This window comes from Phaseolus vulgaris, chromosome 4 (genome assembly GCF_051622355.1).
Source record: "Phaseolus vulgaris cultivar YP4 chromosome 4, ASM5162235v1, whole genome shotgun sequence".
NCBI classification, from domain to species: domain Eukaryota; kingdom Viridiplantae; phylum Streptophyta; class Magnoliopsida; order Fabales; family Fabaceae; genus Phaseolus; species Phaseolus vulgaris.
The window spans coordinates 49,538,106-49,563,272 of NC_143501.1; the positions used below are offsets into that span (position 1 = coordinate 49,538,106).

Sequence of the window (25,167 nt, forward strand, 5' to 3'; positions counted from 1 at the left end):
ACAATAATGTGTTGTGGGTGGAAAAGAGAGCATCAAAGTGTTTTTTAATTAAAAAACTAAAATTATCCAATGGTTTTGGATATAAATATATAATTTTCTTTTAACATATTTTCAAAGTATTTCTTTTCTTTTTCTTATTACATTCTATTTAGGCTATTTGTAAATGTATTTCTATTTTTTTATTATATTTTTTTATAAAAGCTGATCTCATATGTTTGATATCATTATAAACTTAACATCCCAGTTAGTTCACAATTCAATATAGTTATTATACATATTTCTGATTTATTTGAATCATTCTCTTGCTCACACTAAACCCAATCTCCGAGAAAAGGGTGTGAAAATAGGATTGTGCTTGTTACATTGATGGTTTTAGGGAGGAAAAAAGCACAGAAAACTGTATATCTGCTATCAGAAACAGCTTGCATTATCAAACCAGATGAAGAAAGTTGTTAACCAGCACAAATTGAAGTTGGTACAGTGTAAAGTCATTTCCACCATTTAATAAAGTTAACTTTAGTTGCTTGAATGATACTACCGATACCATCCCCATTGAACCGTCCAATATTTGCTGCGTTTTGTGAGCCTCCATAACGTGGTGGTGGTGGTGGTGGCGGAAGAGTGGTGTCACTGTCTTCAGTCTCAGATAGCCATCTACGCTGCGATTGGATATTCTTGCAATGAGGACATGAAGAAAGCTTCCACGTGCCTGTTCGAATGACTTCGTCAATCATGTAAAGTAATGCAGAAGAAGGGTGTTCCACAGGGCCATCTACGCTAAAATCTAATTCCCCATTATGCACTCCAATCTTCACCACAACTGAAAAACCTATATCTCCACCATCATTTCTACCACTACCACTATTCACGTAATAATGTGCTACGGTTGCCATGTACACTTGTTTTTCATCGCTTTTCTTCTTCTTCTTCTCAGTAACCAAAAGACCCATCCTAGTTCCACACCCATATGCCCAATACTTCGTTTCTACTTCGCCCCTCCGTGATACACCCTCTCGTGTGGTATTCGCTTCCATAGAGAAAATATCAAACATCCCGAATTGACTGCAAAGAAAACCGTCGCTTTTTTTTTCTTTCTTTACGGATACGTAAATCGATGCAGATTGAGAAGGAACAACGGTTGAATATTTCGGTATATTTAGGAAAGAATCTGTGAGAGAGATAGATATGTTCTCATCACCTGAAATTCTTTCGAGACTTCTGGATATGGAAAGTGTACAAGTCATTCCGTCTACCTCGTACTTGAGTTCGCTCTTTTGTTGGTCTTTTGTGACGGTAATGGTAGCGGCATTGTCGATTTTGACATGGTAAGAACAATACTTTCCATTCCCCAGAAAACGAGGGCCGCTAGGACTATTCCCCATTTCTATGCACCAATTTCCAGATCTATCAAAACATAATTATAAATCCATATCTTACTTACCATATCAATAAAATAAATTTTTCTTTAACAACCCTAAATCATCATATTAGTGTAAACGGTTTTTTTTTCATCGGCAATAAATTATTAAATTAAATCGGTTGACGGTGATCCAACCCTTTACATATAACAAAAGATAAAAGTTCCGTTTGGCCATTGTATCTAACATTCACATATTATTCCTCTACATTAGAGTGTAAACGGTATGTTTTAGGTTTTAGGATTTATATAATTTAGGGTTTAGTCTATCAATAACATTCACTTCTCTTCAAACATATGTTAAAGATACCAAGTTTCTTGTTTTTACCTCATTAAAAACTCTCCAAGACACATCTAATATTTTTTTAATTTTTATTAACAAATAATAAATAAATAAAATGGCTGTTCTAATCCTTATATATTATTAATCCAAAGACAAAAAAAAAAAGAGTAGTTAAGCTTAGGGTTTAAGCTTCTATGCCTCTAAGACACTCCTACGAAAATACTAATCTTTCATTTTTTATAATCTATGTTTTGTAGAAAAATATTAAGCCGATAATTTTGTTTGATAATCATACTAGATAGTGCAACATATATACTCCATTAAAATGAAAAAATCTTATATAAAAATTACAGTCTCAAATTTATTAGTATCTATATTAATTTTTATTGATAATAAATATTTTCTAAAATATATCAAATTTGTTTTAATTAATAATTATTCAAATTTTAAAATTTGTACCAAAACCTTAGATACTAAGAAATTATTTATTAATAATAAAAATTAATTTAAAACTCAATAACTTTTTTATTTTTTAATATTTAATTTAGTTAATATATTAATTAGTTAATTTTTATTTTTAAAATTAGTTTTATTTAATAATTTTTTTATAAGATATTTATAAATCTCTTCTTACTACATGAAAAGGGGTTTTTGGACGTGATATTGGCTGTGTTCCAACATGATAGTTTGTTGGTTTTTGTCAATATAAATGAAAGTACTGACATACTTATCTATGTAAACAAATTCCTAATCCAGAAGATTCACTCTCTCTGCTATTGATTAGATTTGATTAAGAAAATTGTTAAAATCACGAGGCAAATATCATAAATGAAGAGTAAAATTACACAAAGTTATGTATATTTGTGTTTGGTCAGTAGTAATATAGACCATGCAACATCCATGAGTGAAGTAGGAAACAAAATATATGCAGAGAAAGATGTAGAAAAAAAAGACTGTAAGAAAAGCAAACAAAGAATCATCCCAAAACTGGAAAGATCAACCTAACAAGACATAAATCCAACACCATACCTGCACGTGCAATTCGACCACCTGAATAGGTTTTTTCGATAATTCCGATGAAGGTGAAGACGAAAAATTTGGTGGTGCAGTTGATTGGTGTGTGCATGGAAAGAATATAAATAGATAGATCATAGATTCTTCCCACAGTAACATCAAGGGAAGCGTTAATCTTCCGCACAATAATTTAGATGGGGGCATCTGATTCTTGTTCCAATATATTATTACTCTTCACTATCTTTGGAACATAATTCTCATAATGGTGTTGCACTTTACTTTTGTTTGATTCTTTCCACTGAGTAAGAACATCTAATGTATTGAATTATATGGAGCATTGGAAAAACTCATATCTTGTTAGAATGTATCTATAGAATCATATCTAAACTTTAAGTAAATATATAGTATTAGAAAATCATTAAATATTAAAAGGAAATAAGTAGGAAATTTTGGTTAAGGTTGAGAAATCTAGTAAGGTGCTCAAGGGTTGATTAGTTGAAGGCTGCAACAGTTTTTGGAAGTTCTGGTTGCATGATTATGAGTAGCAGCAGGTGGATAAGATACAACGGTGGCAGCCAACAATCTTCAAGTAAGGTGCACAAATAAGGACACATGAAAGTAATGCAGCTTTTGGAATGAGGTTATGATTCAAAGATAGACTTCATCCTTTTAAACTAAGAACTGCTGAATCTTGGTGCTTTCAGCAGGCTCTGCATCAACCCTATAACGGCAGGGCCAGAAAGACAGCAGAACTGTGGCTTCTGCACCCAATTACCAAGCACTTTTTTCTAAATTAAAACTCTTAAGTTGTTCGTTATTCATTATTTTTTATCAACCAAAAATAAAATGGATATAAGAAAGTAATGTTTCAACCCTTAAGCCAATGAATGATAACCCTATAATTTTTCCTGGCCACTTGTTTCCATTGTTTATCTTCTTAGATGCTTTGGATGCTGCTTTTGGTTTTGTTCTTATTCTTCAATTGACGTTCATTAATATTTACAATGAGACGGGGTCAATGAAATTGTAGTGATGGCAATGATGATGAAGTGTGCTGACACCAAAGGAATGACGATGTGAAGATGGTGGGTTGGCATGGCAAGTAATTCATCTTTTAGAATTCAATCATTGCAGACAAGATCATGCACTTTAAATAGTAACGATATATAAAATCATCGCTACCATTTTTTTTATCATAAAAATATAAATTAAATAAACTTATTTAAGAAATAATTCAACCCTTATATAAAATAATAGGAAAATCAAAGAATCAATCTCGTCATCTAGATAACTTTATATATATATATATATATATAAATAAATAAGAGATTCAAAACACTTGTCAGGAAAAACTCACCGAAAATCACTACATTATTATATGCATATGCTTTTAACACTATAACATTGTTTATTAGTGTAAACATAATCTTTCAGAACACTTCCAAAACCTTATAATAAAACAAAAAGATATATCATTCAATAAACTCTCATATCCTTACAAACCTACCTCAATATCTTAACATAAAGTTAATAAAAGGTGATAATCAATTCTATCTAAATCCAATCCATAATCCAAACAATCAAAATATTTGATCAGCATAAAAAAGCTGTCCAGAGAATCATAACTCAACTGTCCATAAAATCACAACCGAACAAATCCTAAACCATGCATTTATGCAAAAGAAGCGTTATTGGTCAGCATATTAATAATTCAATTATACCATATCCTATTTTTATAACACTTTATTTTCTCTTTTTGACTTCTACTTGCTTTACCAGAACCATAGATTCATCCAAACCACCATATATCAATTTTATAATGTAATTCTCTATCATAGGTCCAGTGTTATATATTCTTGGACATATTATTTCAGTCACATGGCACCTAATTCTCTATCATATTTTCTACTCCACTTGTTATAATTCCATTTTTATTTCCATTGATTCTTTCAAATCATATCCAACTTTTGCAAAGCAGCTATGAAAATCTCCAAGAAACCCGTGGATATTGAGGTTCCATAACCTAATAATGTATTTGAAGCAGTTCTTCGAACTTCTTTTGTTGGACTAAGTTTGATTCATTCCATAACTAACAGATTAATTTCACTGAAACAAGTTACATATAGACATGCCAAATGCATAGGATCCTCTTTTACAATTTATTATATAGAGAAATAAACTTAAAAGTACAAGAAGCAGCATTCATTCTAGTAGGTTACACACAAACACACCTTGAACGTGTTAGGTTATTAATCATAGAAGCTGCTATATTATTGAGTGCAGAAACTACATCTCCTGCATATATTTTCTTCCACCAAGCTTGTTGCTGTCACTGTGTTGAAGCTGATAAATCAGATTAAAAATATTTCTCTCATAGAAATTACCATTACCATCACCCCCAAACTTACCACCATTGGAAATCACTCTTGTATTTTTGCCGCCGCCACCAAAAGATGGCCCTTTGGGAGTATTATCAGTGTCTTCACTCTCAGACAGCCACAGGGCTCCATTTTGCTTCTTTGGATTTTTAGCGCAGTGAGGGCACATTTCACGATACCAGTATCCGTTTCTACTGACTTCATCGAACATGTACAATAATGCAGAAGAAGGGTGTTGCTCAGGACCATCCACCATTATGGTCAAATTTCCAACGATTGATCGAATCTTTGCGATTATTGAAAGGCCAAAATCTGGTTTAATCTTACGGTAATCATTAATGCCTGAACCAGTAGCATGATAATGCGCAAGAGTCAATTCATAAGGTAGTTGATGGCCATTCTTTTTCTTCCTTTCGAGAACAATAAGACCTCCTTTGTGTCCTTCACCGTACAAGTACATGTCGATGTCCGTAACACTGCCGGATTTGTTTGTCTTCTTGTTTTGATTGAGCGATGTTGTTGTGTGAACGCCACAGACGGCGAACCAGCGTGGATATACCAGAAAATCGTCTTCATTTATGTTTTGCACGTCTAAATAGAAGTCGAACTCTGAAAGAGTTCTATTACTTTTGGGTATTTCGCTTCGGAGTTGTAAGATTAAACCCTTGACCTCAGCAGAAGTGTTGACGAGTCTTGTTAGTTCTAGTGCACAGACTGAAACTCCTACTTCGTATGTGATGTTCCACTTCTCCAAGAGTCCTCCGTTTTGTTGCATGGTAACCTGTTTTTCTGACAAAAAAATGACAGCATGTTTTCCCAGATGAACATGGTAAGGATCATACCCAGTTGCACCATCGCTGAGAAGACCACCTCTGCATAGAATGTTACCCATGGCAATATATACACAGAAGCAAGCACCAATGAAAAGATGTGATAGTACCTAGAGACTTGGAATGGAAAGTTGAAGGCACAATGGTAGTTTTTCTTAGCTCTGCATGTTCATAGGAAGGGAGATTTATTAACACAGAGGGTAGACTGTTTGGTCCACAATGAAAAGGCATAGAATCTTGCATATGACCGGCAAAGGAAGCGTTATTCTTCGGCAGATTATTTAATTTGCATATATAGCATCTAATTCTCTATCCAGATAGAAAAGAAATCTAATTCTCTACCATTTTCTATCACACTTTTGTTGTCTTCTTGATGTAATGTAACTAGTTGTTAATCTTATAATGAGTAATATCTGAATTGTGGTGGTAAATGAGATTTGGAGGGACGAGAATAACTCACGAAAGAGACTCAAGATCCAAATTAATAGGGGTGTGTCCAATAAACATTAGATGTAAAAAGAAAAGTTCAAGTAGGTTTTGAATCCAACAAAAGAACACTATAAATAGAAGAACAACTCATGAGGTAGAGTTATGAGGTAGAGTGACTATGATCAAGAATTCTGACTTTATAAATGGAAGCGACTGCCATTATACCTAATTGAAAAATTATGAATAAAGAAATTTGTCATTTTTAAATTTACAATTTTCAATTAAAAATAATCTGATTTTTTTTTCTCAATGGATGAATTCATATCATAAATGCTTCTTTTATTGCAGTGATAATTTAAATATTTCTAAACATACAGATTTGCTACTTAATTTTATGATTATAATAAAAATTTACGCGAGTATTTATTTTATAAAAAGATCATCGTATATTTCTTTGTTACTTCTTTTTGTCAAAGTTGTGCTAGAATTGTATAAAAGAAAACAAAAACATTTAAATTGTGCATTCCATCACTAGAAGGAGACATAATTGAAAATGTGTGTGGGAGCTTCATATTCTAATTCCATTGCCTTTATCCGTTTGATTATTGATTCTTCAACTTGTTTGAATTTTTATTCTTCCACCTTCTGTTTATTCTTCTATATCTTGTGTAGGGGTGTTTGTTTAAAAACATATAAAAAAACTGCGAAGGTGATGCAAATGTTGATGGAGACAATGCTAAAGTCTTCCACCATTACCATTACCATTGAACCTATATATTTATTTTCAGTGTAATTACCATTACCATTGGCAACTGATGATGAGTTTGGAGAGATGATGGTGGCTTAGGTAGGTTTTCTCTGCTGTGCTTGCTTGGGGTGTTAATGGGGATATTTATTAACTCTTTAGTGTGTTGAGTATAGAATCAATGAACTTCTTGCTAAACAAAGTAATTTTTCTCATGCTCATGGTAGTGACTCCTTTATTTATGAATATATTTCTCTTGGAAAAATAACAAAAATTCAAAATCAATAATTAATCAAGTGCAAGTTAAAAAAAACAAAGCTATGTTTTTTGAAGAGGCAAAACAAAACTTTATTAATAGTGGATACTTTGTATATAGTCATGTTTAGCCATATGTGAGATAAAGATAATGAAACAAGTAAACAAGATACAGAGAGAACACAAAATTTTTTATTGAGAAAGAAAACATTAAGATTGTATACATGTCTTGAGTTGAATAACTCTTACCATCTTTTTTTGATAAACATAACATTGTTTTCATAAAAATTACCATTACCGTTTCCCTTGAACCTTCCACCATTGGAGACCCCTCTTGCATTTTTGGTGCTGGCACGAGGGACTGGTATGGAAACACTATCACTGTCTTCACTGTCAGACTGCCAAAACACTTTACCCCTCCGTTTATGATCGCAATGAGGGCACATGGTAGGCTTCCAACTCCCAGTTTTATAGACTTCATCAAACATGTACAGTAATGCAGAGACAGGATGCTGCTCAGGGCCCTCCACTCTTATGTCAAATTTTTCATTGCATATTCCAATCTTTGCCACCACAGAAAGCCCAATATCTGTTCCACTTGATCTGTCAAAACTTGTTTCGCTACTCTTAACAAAGTAGTGTGCCACAGTCATCACCTCGACCTCTCCCTCCCTTCTGTTTTTCTTTGACTCCTCAACAACAAGACCCCAACTTGTTCCATTCCTATACAACTCAACTCTTGTATCCACAACACCACCACGTGCATCAAAACTCTTGTTTGTCTTTGTCGATGTAGTGGGTTCTTTTTTTGGGATCGGTAAGAACAAGAATTTGGTACGATCTATCCAAATATATTTGGCCTCAGTGATTTCCATATTAAACCCCGATATGAAGAGAGAAGAACGGTCACAGACGACAAACCGTACCTTTTCGACATTGCTGTGTTGATCAACACCATATCTTGTGAAGGATACCAGACAAGTTTCCTTATCTACTGTGTATACCACCTTAAATGTCTCATCGACCCCTCCCGCATCGTCTTTCTCACTCAAATCTCTGGACAAGTCGATGGAAGTGGTTGCTCCCAGCTGTAGATGGCAAGGAACTGGAGCAATTCCAATATAGTTATCGAGAACAACACCAAGACTGTTTCCCATCTTGTTATTTTATAGGAAATAGAATGGAATGGATTAGTAGTTTAAGGGTTCAGACTTCAATGTAGGTCTTCTCTGGTTAGCCTGGTTAGGATGTTCACATGCTAATGTTATATATATATATATAGAGATGCACACATTACACTTTGCCCTAGTAAGCGTTATTCTTACGCACATTCAATCAATCACAATCACTGTGGCATCTAATTCTCTATCATGCATTACCTTTTACTGTTATATATTCTCCAATCTTCAACCTCTTTCATTCTTCATTCTTCCACTAATTCAATTCTTTTCTCAGTGCGGCTCACAACGGGTGTTTGTTTTTTATGAACCTGTCACAGTTCCAAAACCATTTTCTAGATGACTTCAATATTTCTGCACAAAACAATGACTATATAATTGATACAGCTAATAGATAAACATGCCTCATAAATACGTAGCAAGGAATGTATTTTTTTAATAAGAATAATTATATATTTTATTACTCGACTATTATTTATGAACTTAATTGTCTATTTTTTTAACACATTTAATATCATGTTTTTCAATTTATTGATTTATTTAAATAAGTAAGTGTGATAAAAAAGGACTTCAAAATGGTTGAAAATAGAAGAACCTGTGACATTTTCAAAACCATTTTCTAGATGAGTTTAATATTTGTGCAGAAATAAATAAATAAAATTAAACAAGATACTTAAAATGTCTCAACCCTTCTACAAACTAAACCAATTCAATCTACATTAGCAGAGAACAAACTGCAGATTTCCTACCTAATAAACAGAGGAAAGGAAGGTTAATAGTATTCTGTTTTCCTACAAAGTAACTCAGTTCTACTAAGTCCCTTCCAGCTTGAATTTAACAATCCTATTACTTTTTTGTATCTCATGCAGTTTTCCAGAAATAATGCAGTATGTAGGCATAAAAAATGCATTAGCTAGTGAACGATTATGCGGCTTTAATTGTCCTGCAACTGCTGCGGCACTTTGCTTTCCCAACATCCCTCAAATTGCACCATGGCCTCAATATTTCACATACTAAAACGTCTATGTTTTTCCGTGGTGAATTTCTTTTGTGCATCACAGTTGTTAATGCTCAGAAATTTCTTCACAGCAGCTGATTCATGAATCTGCTGTGAATTGAGTCCAAGATTGTACTTCCTCATGTGTTCACAAAAAGCTTCTGCAATGTCAATCAGTTTGTGTTGATGAGTAATTTTAGTTGAAAACTTAGTTGATCCCCGAGGTTTCTTCTCCCATCTATGTTTTTTTCGTACTAGCAACCTTAAAATCGAAAGGAGGTTGTGTCGTGGTGGATGAAAATGAACAAATATGCAGAGGAAAGGTTGCTGCATTTTGTAGGTCTGCAATTATGCAGGAAAGAATTTTCAGCTGCTGGTTTTTTGGTGTGTTTTCAGAGTTTTTTTCATGATATATGTAATGTTGTATGGTCAAATAATAATTAATTATTTCATGTTTTTTTACCAATAAAAATAATTTATAAATACAGAATTACAGCAAACAGTGTTCGAATTAGTTTCAGTTATGTAAAAGGTTGAAGCATAATTTATGTATTATTTTTTCTGATTATAAAAATAGTCATTTATTCACTCTAACTGAAAGGAAGAACGATTGTTGGGTATTACAATGATCCAGCATCTGGTTCTATTTCATATTTTCCAAACTACTTTTCTCTCTAGTGCCATTGTCTTTAAACATTGATCATTTGTTATTCTTTCAACTTATTTGATTCTTGATATTTTCCTACTTGTTCAAGTCTCTATTTTTTCACTTCTGTTATTTATTAGTGAATTACTTGCACTTTAAATAGCTGTTTTGAAAACTGATTCTAGCCATATTATTATACTTTAATAAGTTATCAATATCTTATTTTAAAATATTTAGATACAGTAGATGAGAAAGTGTATAAAATGCTTGTTTTTTTTTGTAAGACATCATTCAGGATATCATTACTATAAGATAATCATATTTAGATTCGCACCTCATCTTTTAACAGTAATATGATTATTTCTCATGCTGATTCATTATTAGTTTTGAAATTATTTTTAGTTAAAGTAGTTTAACTTAGATTAAATGAGGAAGAAAAGAGTAAAGGTGACCCAGGAGCTTGAAGCTGCTGCAAAGAGGTGTTTCTAAACAGAAGGCCTATGCTGGCACATATGGTTAGAAGGGAAGGGGAAGATGGTTGGTTTTCTCTGTATGCAGGTGCACAGCGGTTTTGTAGGATGTGAAGCCATGAACAAGGGTGCTGCAGGTGCAAGGTTGGTCATTATGCAGAAATAATGCAGCTGCTGCAGAATTTATTCTGGAATGTTTGCAACCCAGTCCAGATTTACGCTGCTGCCATTGAATATTCTTGCAATGAGGACATGCAGAAAGCTTCCACGTCCCTGTTCGAGTCACTTCTTCAATCATGTAAATTAATGCAGAAGAAGGGTGTTCCACAGGGCCATCTACGCTAAAATCTAATACTCCATTATGCACTCCAATCTTCACCACAACTGAAAAACCTACATCTACACCACTTCCACCAAAATTTCCACCACTACCACTATTCACGTAATAATGCGCTAGGGTTAACATGTAGGGTTGTTTTTCATTGATTTTCTTCTTGTCCTCTATAATGAACAGACCTATCCTAGTTCCACACCCATATGCAGAAAAGGATGTTCCTGACGAGATCCCTTCACTGATACGTCTGTTTTTTATATGCATTTTTTTGTAGTAAACAGAACCATCTATTAAAAATACTTCGAGAAGACCATCTTCATCTTTGTGCACTATTATGGAAATTTTTTTATAATATAGGATAGTGATGCTTATTTTTCACTTCATCTGATATTTTGTTGGTGGTTTTGTCTATGGAAAGTGTAGAAGTCATTTTGTTTACGTTGTAGGAGAGTTCCCACGTTTGTTTCCTTGAACAAGTATCTTCATTTATCCTTCCTGTTTTCACGCTAATGGTAGCCGCTTTGCCCAGTTTAATAGTGTAAGAATAGTTTCCAGTTCCCAGAAGACGAAGTCCGCTAGGAGTATTCCCCATTTCTATGAAACAATTTCTAGATGTATCTGCACATATTTTATCAAAAATAACAAATAAATTGAAGCATAATAGGGTTAGAGAAATCCTAAAAGGAACAAAGAACAGATACAAGCGATTGTCTAACTAAGGAATCAAATCACCGTGTCTCAGTGTCTCATCACAAAATATTTGAAATCTTTTCCCTTAAAGCAAGGATCGTGATATGTTAAAACACCGTATACACAATAAATAGCCATTACGAAATTAACACAGATTAAAAAATTACTTTCTGGGATTAGTTAATCTAGCAAATAAAATCTATGCAGATAAAAGTGCAGAAAAGCAAACAACTTGTCACAAAACTGGAAAGATGAATCTGTAGCAAGACATAAATCCAACCATACCTGCACATGCAACTTGACCACCTGAATAGATTTTTTTGGATAATTCCGATGAAGGTGAAGACGAAGAATTTGATGGTGCAGTTGATTGCTGTGTGCCCATGGAAAGAATATAAATAGATTGATCATAGATTCTTCCCACAGTAACATCAAGGGAAGCGTTAATCTTCAGCACAATAATTTAGATGGCATCTAATTCTTGTTCCAATATATTATCATTCTTCTCTATCTTTGGAACATAATTCTCATCATGCTCTTGCACTTTATTTTTGTTCGATTCTTTCCTTTGAGTCAAGATCATCCGTATCAACGATAAAAAAACTGAGTATTTGCTGTTAATTGTTTTTACAAACCAATAAATTTCCAGGCATTCAAGGAAATTTGATAATCCAAGTGTACAAAACACCAAGATTTATTCTAGGTTCACAAACTTCAGAGCATTTAGGAAGTAAAGAAATTGATGGAATTATTTTTTTGATTGAGGTTAGTCAAGGTTTCTCTGTTGATATTGTTGGTGTTATTTATCATGTACAACAAAGCAAGCCATATGTAAGATTTTTAGTACACTTTACAACACAACAAATTACTTCTCAAAATTCGTAATTTGACAGAAAAAAACCAACTCTGTAACTGCCTACCACCACTGCTTCACTATTCTTTACCTTTTCTCAGCATTCCTCTTCTGCAAAAAAATCACCTCTTCAACAATCTTCCTTGACCTTCTGCTAGCAGCTTATTCTTCTATTCTTTATTAAACATGCCTCTGCCTCTGTTGTGCCTAAATGGTTCTATTACTGCATTAAGAAATGCCTCAATTGCCCACTTAACCATTTTCCAACACCTATAACCTAGCTGAACCTGCTTAATCTTAGCAGTGTCAGCTTTGTTACAGTGTTTAGTCACATGTGAGATAAAGATAATCACATAAGGAAACAAGATACAAACACAACAACAAAATTTATTATTGAGAAAGAAAACATAAAGTGCAAGCAAGGTTACAATTGGGTTCTGCAAAATATACACAATCACTGGCTAAACAAAAAGTTTATTTTCTTCTTCCAAGATGGTCTCGTCTTGAGTTGAATTACTGTTACCCTTTTTTTTCTGAAAATCATAACATTGTTTTCAATAAAATTACCATTACCGTTTCCCTTGAACCTTCCACCATTGGAGACTCCTCTTGCAGGTTTGGGGGTGGCACGAGGTACTGGTATAGAAACACTGTCACTGTCTTCACTGTCAGACTGCCAAAACATTTTACCCCTCCGTTTATGACAGGATGCTGCTGAGGGCCCTCCACTGTTATGTCAAATTTTCCATTGGATACTCCACACTTTGCCACAACAGAAAGCCCAATATCTGTTCCACTTGATCTGTCAAAACTTGTTCCGCTACTCGTAACAAAGTAGTGTGCCACAGTCACCACCGCGGTCTCTTCCTCCCTTGTGTTTTTCTTTGACTCCTTAACAAGAAGACCCCGTCTTCTTCCATTCCCATACAAGTGAACTGTTGTATCCACAACACCACCCCATGCATCAAAACTCTTGTTTGTCTTTGTCGATTTCTTGGAGTCAATTGTCATCCACCTGAAACGACCTATCCTGATATAATTGGTCTCAGTGATTACCATATCAAACTTTGCATAAGTGCACAAATATGCAATGTCACTGATGACAAATTTTACCTTTTCCGCATTGCTATGTCTTACTAAACATATGTCACAAGTTTTGTTATCTACTTTGTATAACACCTTAAATGTCTCATTGACCACTCCGGAATCGTCTTTCTCTGACGTCAAATCTCTGGACAAGTCAATGGAAGTGGTTTTTCCGAGCTGTAGATGGCAAGGAATTGGAGCAGTTCCAATATAATTATCGAGAACAACACTAAGACTGTTTCCCATCTTGTTATTTTATAGGAAATAGAATGGAAGGAATAGAATGGATTAGTAGTTTAAGGGTTCAGACTTGAATGGAAGGATGTTCACATGCCAATGTTATATATATAGAGATATGCACACATTACATTACAGTATAATCTTTGTCCTAGTAAGCGTTATTCTTACGCACATTCATTCAATCACAATCACTGTGGCATCTAATTCTCTATCATATTTTTTATTTTGATTTATTTTCTATTATTTTAGTGTGTAGAATTTAGAAAATATGAATTGAGAGTGAAAGGTAAAGATAAGACGAATCTGTGCAAAGAAAAACACGAAAGAACTTGGGATAGAGAGCTTCCTCCCTTCCATTGCTTGTTCGAGAGCTTAGTGTATGTAGGCCCTTGTACATGACTAAGACATCCCCTTTGTTCCATGCGATATATTGTGCAGCAATAGGACTGCATGATTATGCAGTATGCCAGAAATCCAGATTCTTGCAGCTGGATCATAAAAACCAACATGGCTGGTAGGCAGCCTTCATTCCGTTGCTTAACCGTATGCCCTGATAGACCCTTGTCAAAGGCAACAGCAGAACCATTGTTTGTCCGAGTTCTTAGTATTCAGGTGAATGCCTAGTTCAGCACCTAAGAACCCTGCACTACATGACATCACTGTTGCTTAATTATGCAGAAAAAATCACGCCTCTCGGCAGGGCCAATCAAGACACCATGGTTTGTTAACCGTTTGCCAAGCTATTGTAATCCCTTGTCAAAGACAGCAGCAACTTCTATAACAGAAAGAGTATAAAGGGCAGCTTGGAGGTGCTCCTACATACCACCTAAGAAACCCAGCTGCAGCACTTTTAGCAGATAGAATGCTTCGTTTTGGGTACCTAAAAAAGACCCAGCAGAAACCAGAAGCAGATAGAATGCTTCTTTATATATACTATAGGTTTTAGTTTGGCTTCGACTCACATTTTAGTTTATTTTAGTTAGAGTTATTATTTCTTAGGTAACGTTAATCAAAGTTAATTTTTTCCTAATAATTGAAGATTAACATTGATAGAAATGTTTTAAGTGGATGTAAGTTAGGATTTTTTTGGTGAACATAAATAAAAATTATTTCTTTTACATTCTTGAGATTACTTTTTGTCGATGTAAGTTAATATTATTTTTTAGTAAATATTAATTAAAATTTTCTTGATTAGACATTCATATGATTATTTTTTTTTGGATATTTTAACCGTAATTTCCAAAAAAAAAAAATACATCTAATTATTAATATACAAATTCTGCATGTTGTAAAATCCAAATAGTGTTCAATTACTTTTGGTGTGACTCCTCCCTACCAATCTCATATATATATATATATATATATATATATATATATATATATATATATATTCTTGTAAAAAGACTATTTTTGACACTACATTTATCGAGCTTTATGGTCAGATATTGTCCTTTAAAACATGGTGGTATTTTTAAAATTAAATTACTCTAAAAAGGCGGCTATAAGGTAAAGCTGTCTTCTTATAACAAAGCGTTTCGTTTAAGAGGACGACTTTATCTTATAGTCGCCTTCTTACACGAGGCACTTTGTTGTAAGAAGACAATTTTACCTCATAACCACCCTTTTTAGAGTTTTTTTATTACCCTAATTCATATCGCCTTGTCTTTTGGCACTTCGTTTTCCTCTTCTTCTTTGTGCTTCTCGAGCCATTGTCATCTTCGAGTCATTGTGTAAGTTTCTTTCGAGTTCTCTACTTCTTCTTCGCCTTTGTTTTTTTTGTTTCTCTTATTTGTTTCTTTTCTCCCATTGCTGTGAAGGTTCTTCACCATTCCTATTGTTTCATTGCCTTGCACGTTCTTCTGTGGGTTTTCACTGTTCCTCCATTCGGTTCTTCGCCGCTACCGTTAACCTGACATTGTCGTCGCCGATGCCGTTATCCCGCTATTACCACTCCCGCCACTGTTCACCACTACCCTTACCTTTTCATAGACTTCTATTCTAACCTAACAACTAATATAATATAAATTAATAATAATACATACTATATATATATATATCTTATAAGGATGTGTAAAATGGTGTTTTTTACCATATCCGTCTTCTTTGTTTGAATCCAAAAAGACGGCTAAATAACTGTCTTATTTGCTTTGGGACATAAGACTACACTATCAACAATGGCTAGAAAGTCGTCACTTTACAATTAAAATAGTCGTCATTTTTAACCTTTTATGAACCAGTGATATAGATATTTCTGCAGAGAACCAGATAAAATAGCTTATATTACAATAAAATATTATTCAATTAAAAAAATTATCAACAAAAAACGAATTAAATTGAGGTATTTCAGCTATATCTCAACACTTATACAAAACCACTCAGAGGCAATCCTCAAAATTCCTTACATAGACAATAACACATAAAATAGAAGATCATATCTGACAAACATAAACAAGCATAGAATTCAACATAAACCCCTCTCACAGATCTCATACATAAATGTGTGTGTGGAATAATTTCACTTTGGTCACCAAATACTCTTACAAAGGTCACAACAGACTGAAACTTTTTACATTGACACTTTTTACATTTACAGAGACATAAGTTCAAGTACTAGATTAACTAATTTTGTCCACACATACAAACAACAATAAATTGAAATTTTAAAAAATAGTTTCACTATATATGTGCACGAACTTCAATAAGGATCACCATTTATTTAACAAGGTCACCAAATTTTGTCACTTTGTACATTGACGTCTAAAATGACCCCTAATATCAAAATCTAAAACCAAAATGAAACCCTAAATTACCCCCTAACATCAAATACCAAAACAGAACCCTAAAAAAATATCTTACATAAAAACCAAAAAACGAAACCCTAAGCTCACAACCCATAGTACAAATCCAAAAGGAGGAAACCCACAATTCATTTATTCCACCGTGGCAATGGACCCCTCAATTCAAATTAAAATATATTTTTTTACTATTTTCCTCAAATAACACTATTTTTACTTTTATTTTCCCATCTACGTCTTTTTGTTTTTATTTTCCTATCTAACACCTTTTTGTTTTTATTTTCCTATATAACACCATTTCAAAAGTAAAAAAAAAAAATAATAAATTAAAAAGAATTGTCTGATGGGCTTTCAGCCATCCGGTAGTACAATATTATTTCAATGACATGGCACCTAATTCTCTATCATATTTTCTACTCCACTTGTTAATTCCATTTTTTTCCATGATTCTTCCAAATCATATCCAACTTTTGCAAAGCAGTCTATGAAAATCTCCAAGAAACCCGTGGATATTGAGGTTCCATAACCTACTAATTTAGTTGAAGGTTGTTCGAACTCTGATTCGAAAACAGCAAAGCTGCCAAGCAAAAGTATTTGGCACAGTGTTTGCTGGGGCAGTCATAGTTATAAAGGAATGTCACTGAATTTCAGCTACTGGTGCAATCAATTTGGATCAGTGGTGATTCACTCTTGCAACTGCAAGTCTATGCATCTCAACCGCTTTTTGATTCATACTTGGTGATCAAAGATTTTCCTGAAGAGCTAGTGATAACAAGCAGCTATTGAAGTGTGGTGATGATCCTAATATATTTGGCCTCAGTGATTTCCATATTAAACCCCGTTTTGAAGCCAGAAGATGAACGGTCATAGACGAAAAACTGTACCTTATCAGCATTGCTGTGTTGATCAACACCACATCTTGTGAAGGATACCTGACAAGTTTCCTTATCTACTGTGTATACCACCTTAACTGTCTCCTTGACAACTCCCGCATCGTCTTTCTCACTCAAATCTCTGGACAAGTCGATGGAAGTGGTTGCTCCCAGCTGTAGATGGCAAGGAACTGGAGCAATTCCAATATAGTTATCGAGAACAACACCAAGACTGTTTCCCATCTTGTTATTTTATAGGAAATAGAATGGAAGGAATAGAATGGATTAGTAGTTTAAGGGTTCAGACTTCAATGGAAGGATGTTCACATGCCAATCTTATATATATAGAGATGCACACATTACATTACAGTATATATAATCTTTGCCCTAGTAAGCGTTATTCTTAAGCAGATTCATTCATTCAATCACAATCACTGTGGCATCTAATTCTCCATCATGCATTACCTTTTACTGTTATATATTCTCCAATTTTCAACCTCTTTGATTCTTCATTCTTCCACTGATTCAATTCTTTTCTCAGTGCGGCTCACAACGGGTGTTTGTTTTTTATGAACCTGTCACAGTTCCAAAACCATTTTCTAGATGACTTCAATATTTCTGCACAAAACAATAACTATATAATTGCTACAGCTAATAGATAAACATGCCTCGTAATAAATACGTAGCAAGGAATGTATTTTTTTTAATAAGAATAATTATATATTTTATTACTCGACTATTATTTATGAACTTTATTGTCTATTTTTTTAACACATTTTAATATCATGTTTTTCAATTTATTGATTTATTTAAATAAGTAAGTGTGTTGTTGTGTGATATAAAAGGACTTCAAAATGGTTGAAATAGAAGAACCTGTGACATTTTCAATTCTTTTATCAGTGGGTCATAACGGGTGTTTGTTTTTTAAGAACCTGTCTGACATTTTCAAACCCATTTTCTAGATGAGTTTAATATATATTTGTGCAGAAAACAATAACTGTATAATTGTTATATAAAAATTGAAATAGTCAAATGGTTTTAACTTTAAATATATCATGATTCTTTAAGATGTTTATTTATTTTCAAAGTATTTTTTTTTACAGTCTATTATCTTTAAATGCATCTTTTTACCTTTCTTTTATTGTACTAGTACACCCTTTTATGGTTTATTTTTATCATTCTCTTCCTTACACTGAACTTAATCTGCTGATCAAAAAAAAAAAAAAAAAACACTGAACTTAATCTCCATGAAAAGGGTGTGAAAACATTAATTACATTGATGGTTTTAGTGAAGAGAGGCACACACAATTGTATATCAGAAGCAATTACTTGCACCATGATAAAAAAGAACAGTACTAGAAATGCAGAAAAATGATTTTGGTACATTATAAGATAGTTCGACTATATTTATTGAAGTTAACATATTTTGCTTGAATTATACCACCGTTGGCATCCCCATTGAACTCTCCTTTATTTGTTACGTTTCGTTGGGTTCCATGAGATGATGGTGTTGGAGGAGTAGCGTCGCTGTCTTCACTCTCAGATAGCCATCTACGCTGCTGCTGCCACCATTGAATATTCTTGCAATGAGGACATGCAGAAAGCTTCCACATCCCTGTTCGACTCACTTCTTCAATCATGTAAAGTAATGTATAAGTAGGATGTTCCACAGGGCCATCTACGCTAAAGCCTAATACTCCATTATGCACTCCAATCTTCACCACAACTGAAAAACCTACATCTACACCATCACCTGCACCAGAATATCCACCACCACTAACATATTCACGTAATAATGCGCCACGGTTAACATGTAGGGTCGTTCTTCATTGCTTCTCTTCTTCCTCCCCATAACGAGCAGACCTATCCTAGTTCCACTCCCATATGCATCACAGGTTGTTCCTGTCGTGTTCCGTTCTCTGTTACGTCTGCTTCTAAAGTGCAGATCCGTCCCACAATAATGACTTGAAAATAATTTGAGAAGACCAGCTTCATCTTTTTCCACCGTTATGAAAAATGATTCAATACTCGGAGGAAAACCAGCTTCTGTATGAGAACTATAGTGCAGATTTCCTTCAGGTAGATAATCGCTGATACTGATGCTTATTTTCTCTTCATCTGATATTTTCTTGGTGGTGGTTTTGTCTATGAAAAGTGTAGAAGTTATTCCGTTTGCTAAGTAGGAGAGTTCCCACGTTTCGTTCCTTGAATAGATATTTTCATTTACTGCTGTTTTCACGCTAATGGTAGCCGCGTTGCCCAGTTTGATAGTGTTAGAATAGTTTCCAATTCCCAGAAGACGAAGTCCGCTAGTAGGAGTATTCGCCATTTCTATGAAACACTTTCTAGATGTATCTGCACATATTTTATCAACAATAACAAATAAATTGAAGCCATAATAGGGTTTCTCCAACTTATATATAGAGAAATCCAAAAAGGAACAAAGAACAGATACAAGCGATTGTCTAGCTAGGGAATTGTAAGTTCATGGTCCTGGCCTGATGGAATACAATAAATGGGTCGTTTTTGGATCTACATACTCCAAGGGATCTCAGTTGATTAGCCTTAATTACTCAACTAAGAGAGAATCATGATCATGGACAGAAAGTATAGGGTTGATTTTCTCAATATATACCGGAGCACACACGACAGGAAATATCATCTAATACGTTGATTAAGGGTACACTTGTTCTTATCACCTTTAGCGTTGTGGATCTAAGATCGTCTAGTCCTTTTATGTGGAACAGATGAATCAAATCACCGTGTCTTATCTCATCAGAAAACATTTGAAATATGGACTAAAAGTAAGGGTAATAACCAATATAAAGTTGGCACAGCATAAAAATAAAGAAATAACCATTACAAAATTAACACATATAGATAACCATCTTCCGGTAAAAAGAGAAAAAAAGCAGAGATTAAAAAAATTCTTTCTGGGATTAGTTAATCAAGGAAACAAAATGTATATGCAGATAAAGATGTAGAAGAACAAATGCTGTAAGAAAGCAAACAAATAATCATACCAAAACTGGAAAGATGAATCTGTAGCAAGACATAAATCCAACCATACCTGCAGGTGCAACTGGACCACCTGAATAGATTTTTTGGATAATTCTGATGAAGGTGAAGACGAAGAATTTGGTGGTGCAGTTCATTGCTGTGTGCTTGGAAAGAATATAAATAGATAGATCATAGATTCTTACCACAGTAACATCAAGGGAAGCGTTAATCTTCAGCACAATAATTTAGATGGCATCTAATTCTTGTTCCAATATATTATCATTCTTCTCTATCTTTCGAACATAATTCACATCATGCTCTTGCACTTTACTTTTGTTCGATTCTTTTTCCTTTGAGTCATGATCATCCGTATCAACAATAAAAAAAGCTGAGTATTTTCTGTTAATTGATTTTACAAACCAATAAATTTCCAGGCATTCAAGGAAATATGATAATCCAATTCTAGGCTCACAAACTTCAGAGCATTTAGGAATTAAAGAAATTGATGGAATTATTTTTTGATTGAGGTTAGTGAAGGTTTCTCTGTTGATATTGTTGGTGTTATTTATCATGTACAACAAAGCAAGGCATATGTAAGATTTTTAGTACACTTTACAAGACAGCAAATTACTTCTCAAAATTCCTAAATTTGACAGAAAAAAAACCAACTCTGTAACTGCCTATCACCACCACTGCTTCACTATTCCTTACCTTTTCTCAGCATTCCTCTTCTGCAAAACAATCACCTCTTCAACCATCTTCCTTGACCTTCTGCTAGCAGCTTATTCTTCTATTCTTTATTAAACATGCCTCTGCCTCTGTTGTGCCTAAATGGATTTATTACTGCATTAAAAATGCCTCAATTTCCCACTTAACTAAACCATTTTCCAACACCTATAACCTAGCTGAACCTGCTTAATCTTAGCAGTGTCAGCTTTGTTACATTGTTTAGCCACATGTGAGATAAAGATAATCACATAAGGAAACAAGATACAAACACAACAACTAAATTTATTATTGAGAAAGAAAACATAAAGTGCAAGCAGTGGTAGGTTACAATTGGGTTCTGCATAATATACTCAACCAGTGGCTAAACAAAAAGTTTATTTTCTTCTTCCAATATTGTCTTGTCTTGAGTTGAATAACTCTTACCATCTTTTTTTGATAAACATAACATTGTTTTCCTAAATATTACCATTACCGTTTCCCTGGAACCTTCCACCATTGGAGACCCCTCTTGCATTTTTGGGGGTGGCACGAGGTACTGGTATGGAAACACTATCACTGTCTTCACTGTCAGACTGCCAAAACATTTTACCCCTTCGTTTATGATGGCAATGAGGGCACATGGTAGGCTTCCAAATCCCAGTTCTACTGACTTCAGCAAACACGTAAAGTAATGCAGAGACAGGATGCTGCTCAGGGCCCTCCACTGTTACGTCAAATTTTCCATTGGATACTCCAATCTTAACGTGTGACAGCTGTTTCAGTTTTATAAGGTGTGGCAGCTGGCCTATTCTTGCGGCTATTTGGACCATCTTTTGGGCTTGGGGTTCCTCTATGTGGAGGACAACGTGGCCATTGTTCTAGTAGTATTCTTCTTTGTGTGCTGGAGCGTATGTTGCTGGTTTGTGTACTTAGGTGTCCTTGGCATTAATCTTTGATGAAATGATTTGGTAGGTTATGTGCAAGGCTTAAATATATTTCTGATGTTGAGGTGGACAGACAAAGAAAGCAGGAATAATCCACACATACTTCAGATTTTAGCGCCACATGTGCACAACAGTTTTGGCGGCAGCTTCCTCATCCACTCAATTCTCTGGAATCACAGAAGAAAGCCCTCGGATTACAACACAACATCAACCCTGCTGTCAGCAGAGGAATAGAAGGGTATGGATGCCAATTTCATTGGCTTTGGGGCAGCAGAATGTTGATTTGAAATACCAAGAATGTTGGAGGAATTTATGATCAAGCAGGAAGCAAATGTGCAGGGCAGGCTGAACTCTCTTTCTTTGCATACATTAGACGAGCAGCTGGAGTGCTTGTTTATTAATGGTGCAGATTTGGAGTAGCCATGTGAGGAATCAAAGTGGTGCTAATCAGGAGCTTTATATGTGCAAATCGGGTGCAAATCTGGAGCATCAGAATTTATGATGCAGTTTTAGCTGCCTTGGGTGTTTTTTCCTCTATTTTTTTCGAGGTCATTATCATCTTCAAAAGGGGAAGCAGTTTGGTAGACACCAACCCTGGTGCTGGTGTCGCAGCTCCAATACCCTGTTCAACAGAGGCAATATTCCTCTGAATTTGTATTCTGGTTTCTGTTTTATGGGTATGCAGGAAGATGCAGGGTTTCGCAGATTTGGCCTGGAGTGGATCTGCTCATTATGGTTTGCAAGGTGCTGGTATGCAAGGGTCTGAACAAGAGGTTTGCTGGATGTTTTTGAAAGGGGAGCTGGTAGGTGTTGAATTTGACAAGCTGTAGCTTTTTCAAAGAGGAATGCTATGGAAGGGGCCTGATTTATGCTGTAGAAGGCATTTTTTAACTGCATATTATATGCAGAAACGCCGCAGTTAGGGGCTGGTCTTGTAGTTTTGCTGACGGATGTTGAGCTCCTATAACAGGCATAGAAGAGGTTGGTTGAGGTGAAGTTAGGGTGCTGTTTTAGTGCAGTTTTTTCTGCATAATTATGCAGCATTCAATGTAACCAATTTACATTCCTCTGGTTTGGCTTTTCTGTCATGACTTCTTTTGTTTTTTATGTGGCTCTTGGATCTTGTATAAGGGTTGAGACACCCTAAAGAATCCCTCTTAATTTATTTTTATTCTTTATCGATAAGAAAAAAAATAGGCCATCAGAATTACATTAGCTTTTCCTGCATAATTAAACTCCATCCCATTCTAGAAGCTGCACCTGTGATTCAAATATATATCCTTCTCAATTGCTAACCCACACCAACAGCTCCTGCAGCACCCACCTTTCACTCCAATGCTGCTTAACTCTTGAACTAAATGCTCCACCAGCAGCCTTATTTGAAGCTAGCAATTATGCAGCAAAAAACCTCCTCTATGCTGCATAGATCACTAGCATATGGCAATAAATTGACCACCTCTTAGTCAGTTTGTATCTAATTAGCAATCAAGTTTAGTTACTATAGCAACTAATTATTTTTTGTGAATAAAATTTGTTTCTATTTCATATTTTTCTAGTAGTGTAAGTGCAAGTTAAAAAAAAAAAAAAAGCTATTTTTTTTTGAAGAGGCAAAACAAAACTTTATTAATAGTGGATACTTTGTATATAGTCATGTTTAGCCACATGTGAGATAAAGATAATCACATAAGTAAACAAGATACAGAGACACAACACCAAAATTTATTATTGAGAAAGAAAACATAAAGTGCAAGCAAGGTTACAATCTGCATAATATACACCATCAGTGGCTAAACAAAAAGTTTATTTCCAAGATTGTCTTGTCATGAGCTGAATTACTGTTACCGTTTTTTTTCTGACAATTATAACATTGTTTTCATAAATATTACCATTACCGTTTCCCTTGAACCTTCCACCATTGGAGACCCCTCTTGCATTTTTGGGGGTGGCACGAGGTACTGGTATGGAAATACTATCACTGTCTTCACTATCAGACTGCCAAAACACTTTACCCCTCCGTTTATTATGGCAATGAGGGCACATGGTAGGTTTCCAAATCCCAGTTCTTTTGACTTCATCAAACATGTAAAGTAATGCAGAGACAGGATGTTGCTCAGGGCCCTCCACTGTTACGTCAAATTTTCCATTGGATACTCCACACTTTGCCACCACAGAAAGCCCAATATCTGTTCCAGTTGATCTGCCAGAACTTGTTCCGCTACTCTTAACAAAGTAGTGCGCCAGAGTCACCACCTCGGCCACTTCATCGCTTAGGTTTTTCTTTGACTCCACAACAACAAGACCCCTCATGCCTCCTTCCCCATACGAGTGAACTCTTGTATGCACAACACCACCCGATGCATCAAAACTCTTCTTTCTCGATATAATGGACGATGGCAACCAACTCCTAGGATATATCGTAATATATTTAGTCTCAGTGATTACCATATAAAACTCCGCACAATTCAGCTTAGATACAACGTCACGGATGAGAAAAAATACCGTTTCGGCATTGCTAGCTTTTATGAAGCATACCAGACACATATCCTTATCTACTTTGTATATCATATTAAATATCTCAGGGACCTCTCTCTCATCGTCTTCCTCACTCAAATCTCTGTACAAGTCGATGGAAGTGGTTTCTCCCAGCTGTAGATGGCAAGGAAATGGAGCAGTTCCAATATAATTATCCAGAACAACACCAAGACTGTTTCCCATCTTGTTATTTTATAGGAAATAGAATGGAATGGATTAGTAGTTTAAGGGTTCTGACTTCAATGGAAGGATGTTCATATTCCAATGTTATATATATATATAGAGAGAGAGAGAGAAATGCACACATTACATTACACTATAATCTTGCCCTAGTAAGCGTTATTCTTACGCAGATTCATTCAATCACAATCACTGTGGCATATAATTCTCTATCATATTTTTTATTTTGATTTATTTTCTATTATTTTAGTGTGTAGAATTTAGAAAATATGAATTGAGAGTGAAAGGTAA

At 34.6% G+C, this 25,167-nt stretch overlaps 4 protein-coding genes and 3 pseudogenes across 6 annotated transcripts; all 7 read right to left on the bottom strand.

Moving 5' to 3' along the window:
• Positions 1 to 244: 244 nt before the first annotated feature.
• Positions 245 to 2,812, bottom strand: LOC137838106 (uncharacterized). Its single transcript, XM_068647336.2, has 2 exons — positions 2,730 to 2,812; positions 245 to 1,384 (listed from the first exon to the last, which is right to left on the bottom strand). The coding sequence occupies exon 2, from the start codon at positions 1,380 to 1,382 to the stop codon at positions 489 to 491; it is 894 nt and encodes a 297-aa protein (XP_068503437.2). The 5' UTR covers positions 1,383 to 1,384; positions 2,730 to 2,812; the 3' UTR covers positions 245 to 488.
• A 1,979-nt stretch (positions 2,813 to 4,791) lies between these two features.
• LOC150028158 (uncharacterized) lies at positions 4,792 to 6,181 on the bottom strand. The gene has a single exon (XM_090301892.1). It carries the CDS (start codon positions 5,982 to 5,984, stop codon positions 5,001 to 5,003), a length of 984 nt encoding a protein of 327 aa, XP_090158018.1. The 5' UTR covers positions 5,985 to 6,181; the 3' UTR covers positions 4,792 to 5,000.
• Positions 6,182 to 7,521: 1,340 nt separating this feature from the next.
• On the bottom strand, positions 7,522 to 8,614 carry LOC150028159 (uncharacterized). Its single transcript, XM_090301893.1, has one exon. The coding sequence runs from the start codon at positions 8,506 to 8,508 to the stop codon at positions 7,597 to 7,599; it is 912 nt and encodes a 303-aa protein (XP_090158019.1). The 5' UTR covers positions 8,509 to 8,614; the 3' UTR covers positions 7,522 to 7,596.
• Positions 8,615 to 10,428: 1,814 nt separating this feature from the next.
• Positions 10,429 to 12,196, bottom strand: LOC150028160 (uncharacterized; annotated as a pseudogene). Its single transcript, XR_016520693.1, has 2 exons — positions 11,952 to 12,196; positions 10,429 to 11,594 (listed from the first exon to the last, which is right to left on the bottom strand). The product of XR_016520693.1 is annotated as an uncharacterized LOC150028160 (transcript).
• Positions 12,197 to 12,563: 367 nt separating this feature from the next.
• On the bottom strand, positions 12,564 to 17,942 carry LOC150028161 (uncharacterized; annotated as a pseudogene).
• An 881-nt stretch (positions 17,943 to 18,823) lies between these two features.
• LOC150028162 (uncharacterized) lies at positions 18,824 to 20,725 on the bottom strand (annotated as a pseudogene). The gene is made up of 2 exons (XR_016520694.1): positions 20,583 to 20,725; positions 18,824 to 19,867 (listed from the first exon to the last, which is right to left on the bottom strand). The product of XR_016520694.1 is annotated as an uncharacterized LOC150028162 (transcript).
• Positions 20,726 to 23,861: 3,136 nt separating this feature from the next.
• Positions 23,862 to 24,934, bottom strand: LOC150028163 (uncharacterized). Its single transcript, XM_090301894.1, has one exon. It carries the CDS (start codon positions 24,877 to 24,879, stop codon positions 23,965 to 23,967), a length of 915 nt encoding a protein of 304 aa, XP_090158020.1. The 5' UTR covers positions 24,880 to 24,934; the 3' UTR covers positions 23,862 to 23,964.
• Between the last annotated feature and the right edge of the window lie 233 nt (positions 24,935 to 25,167).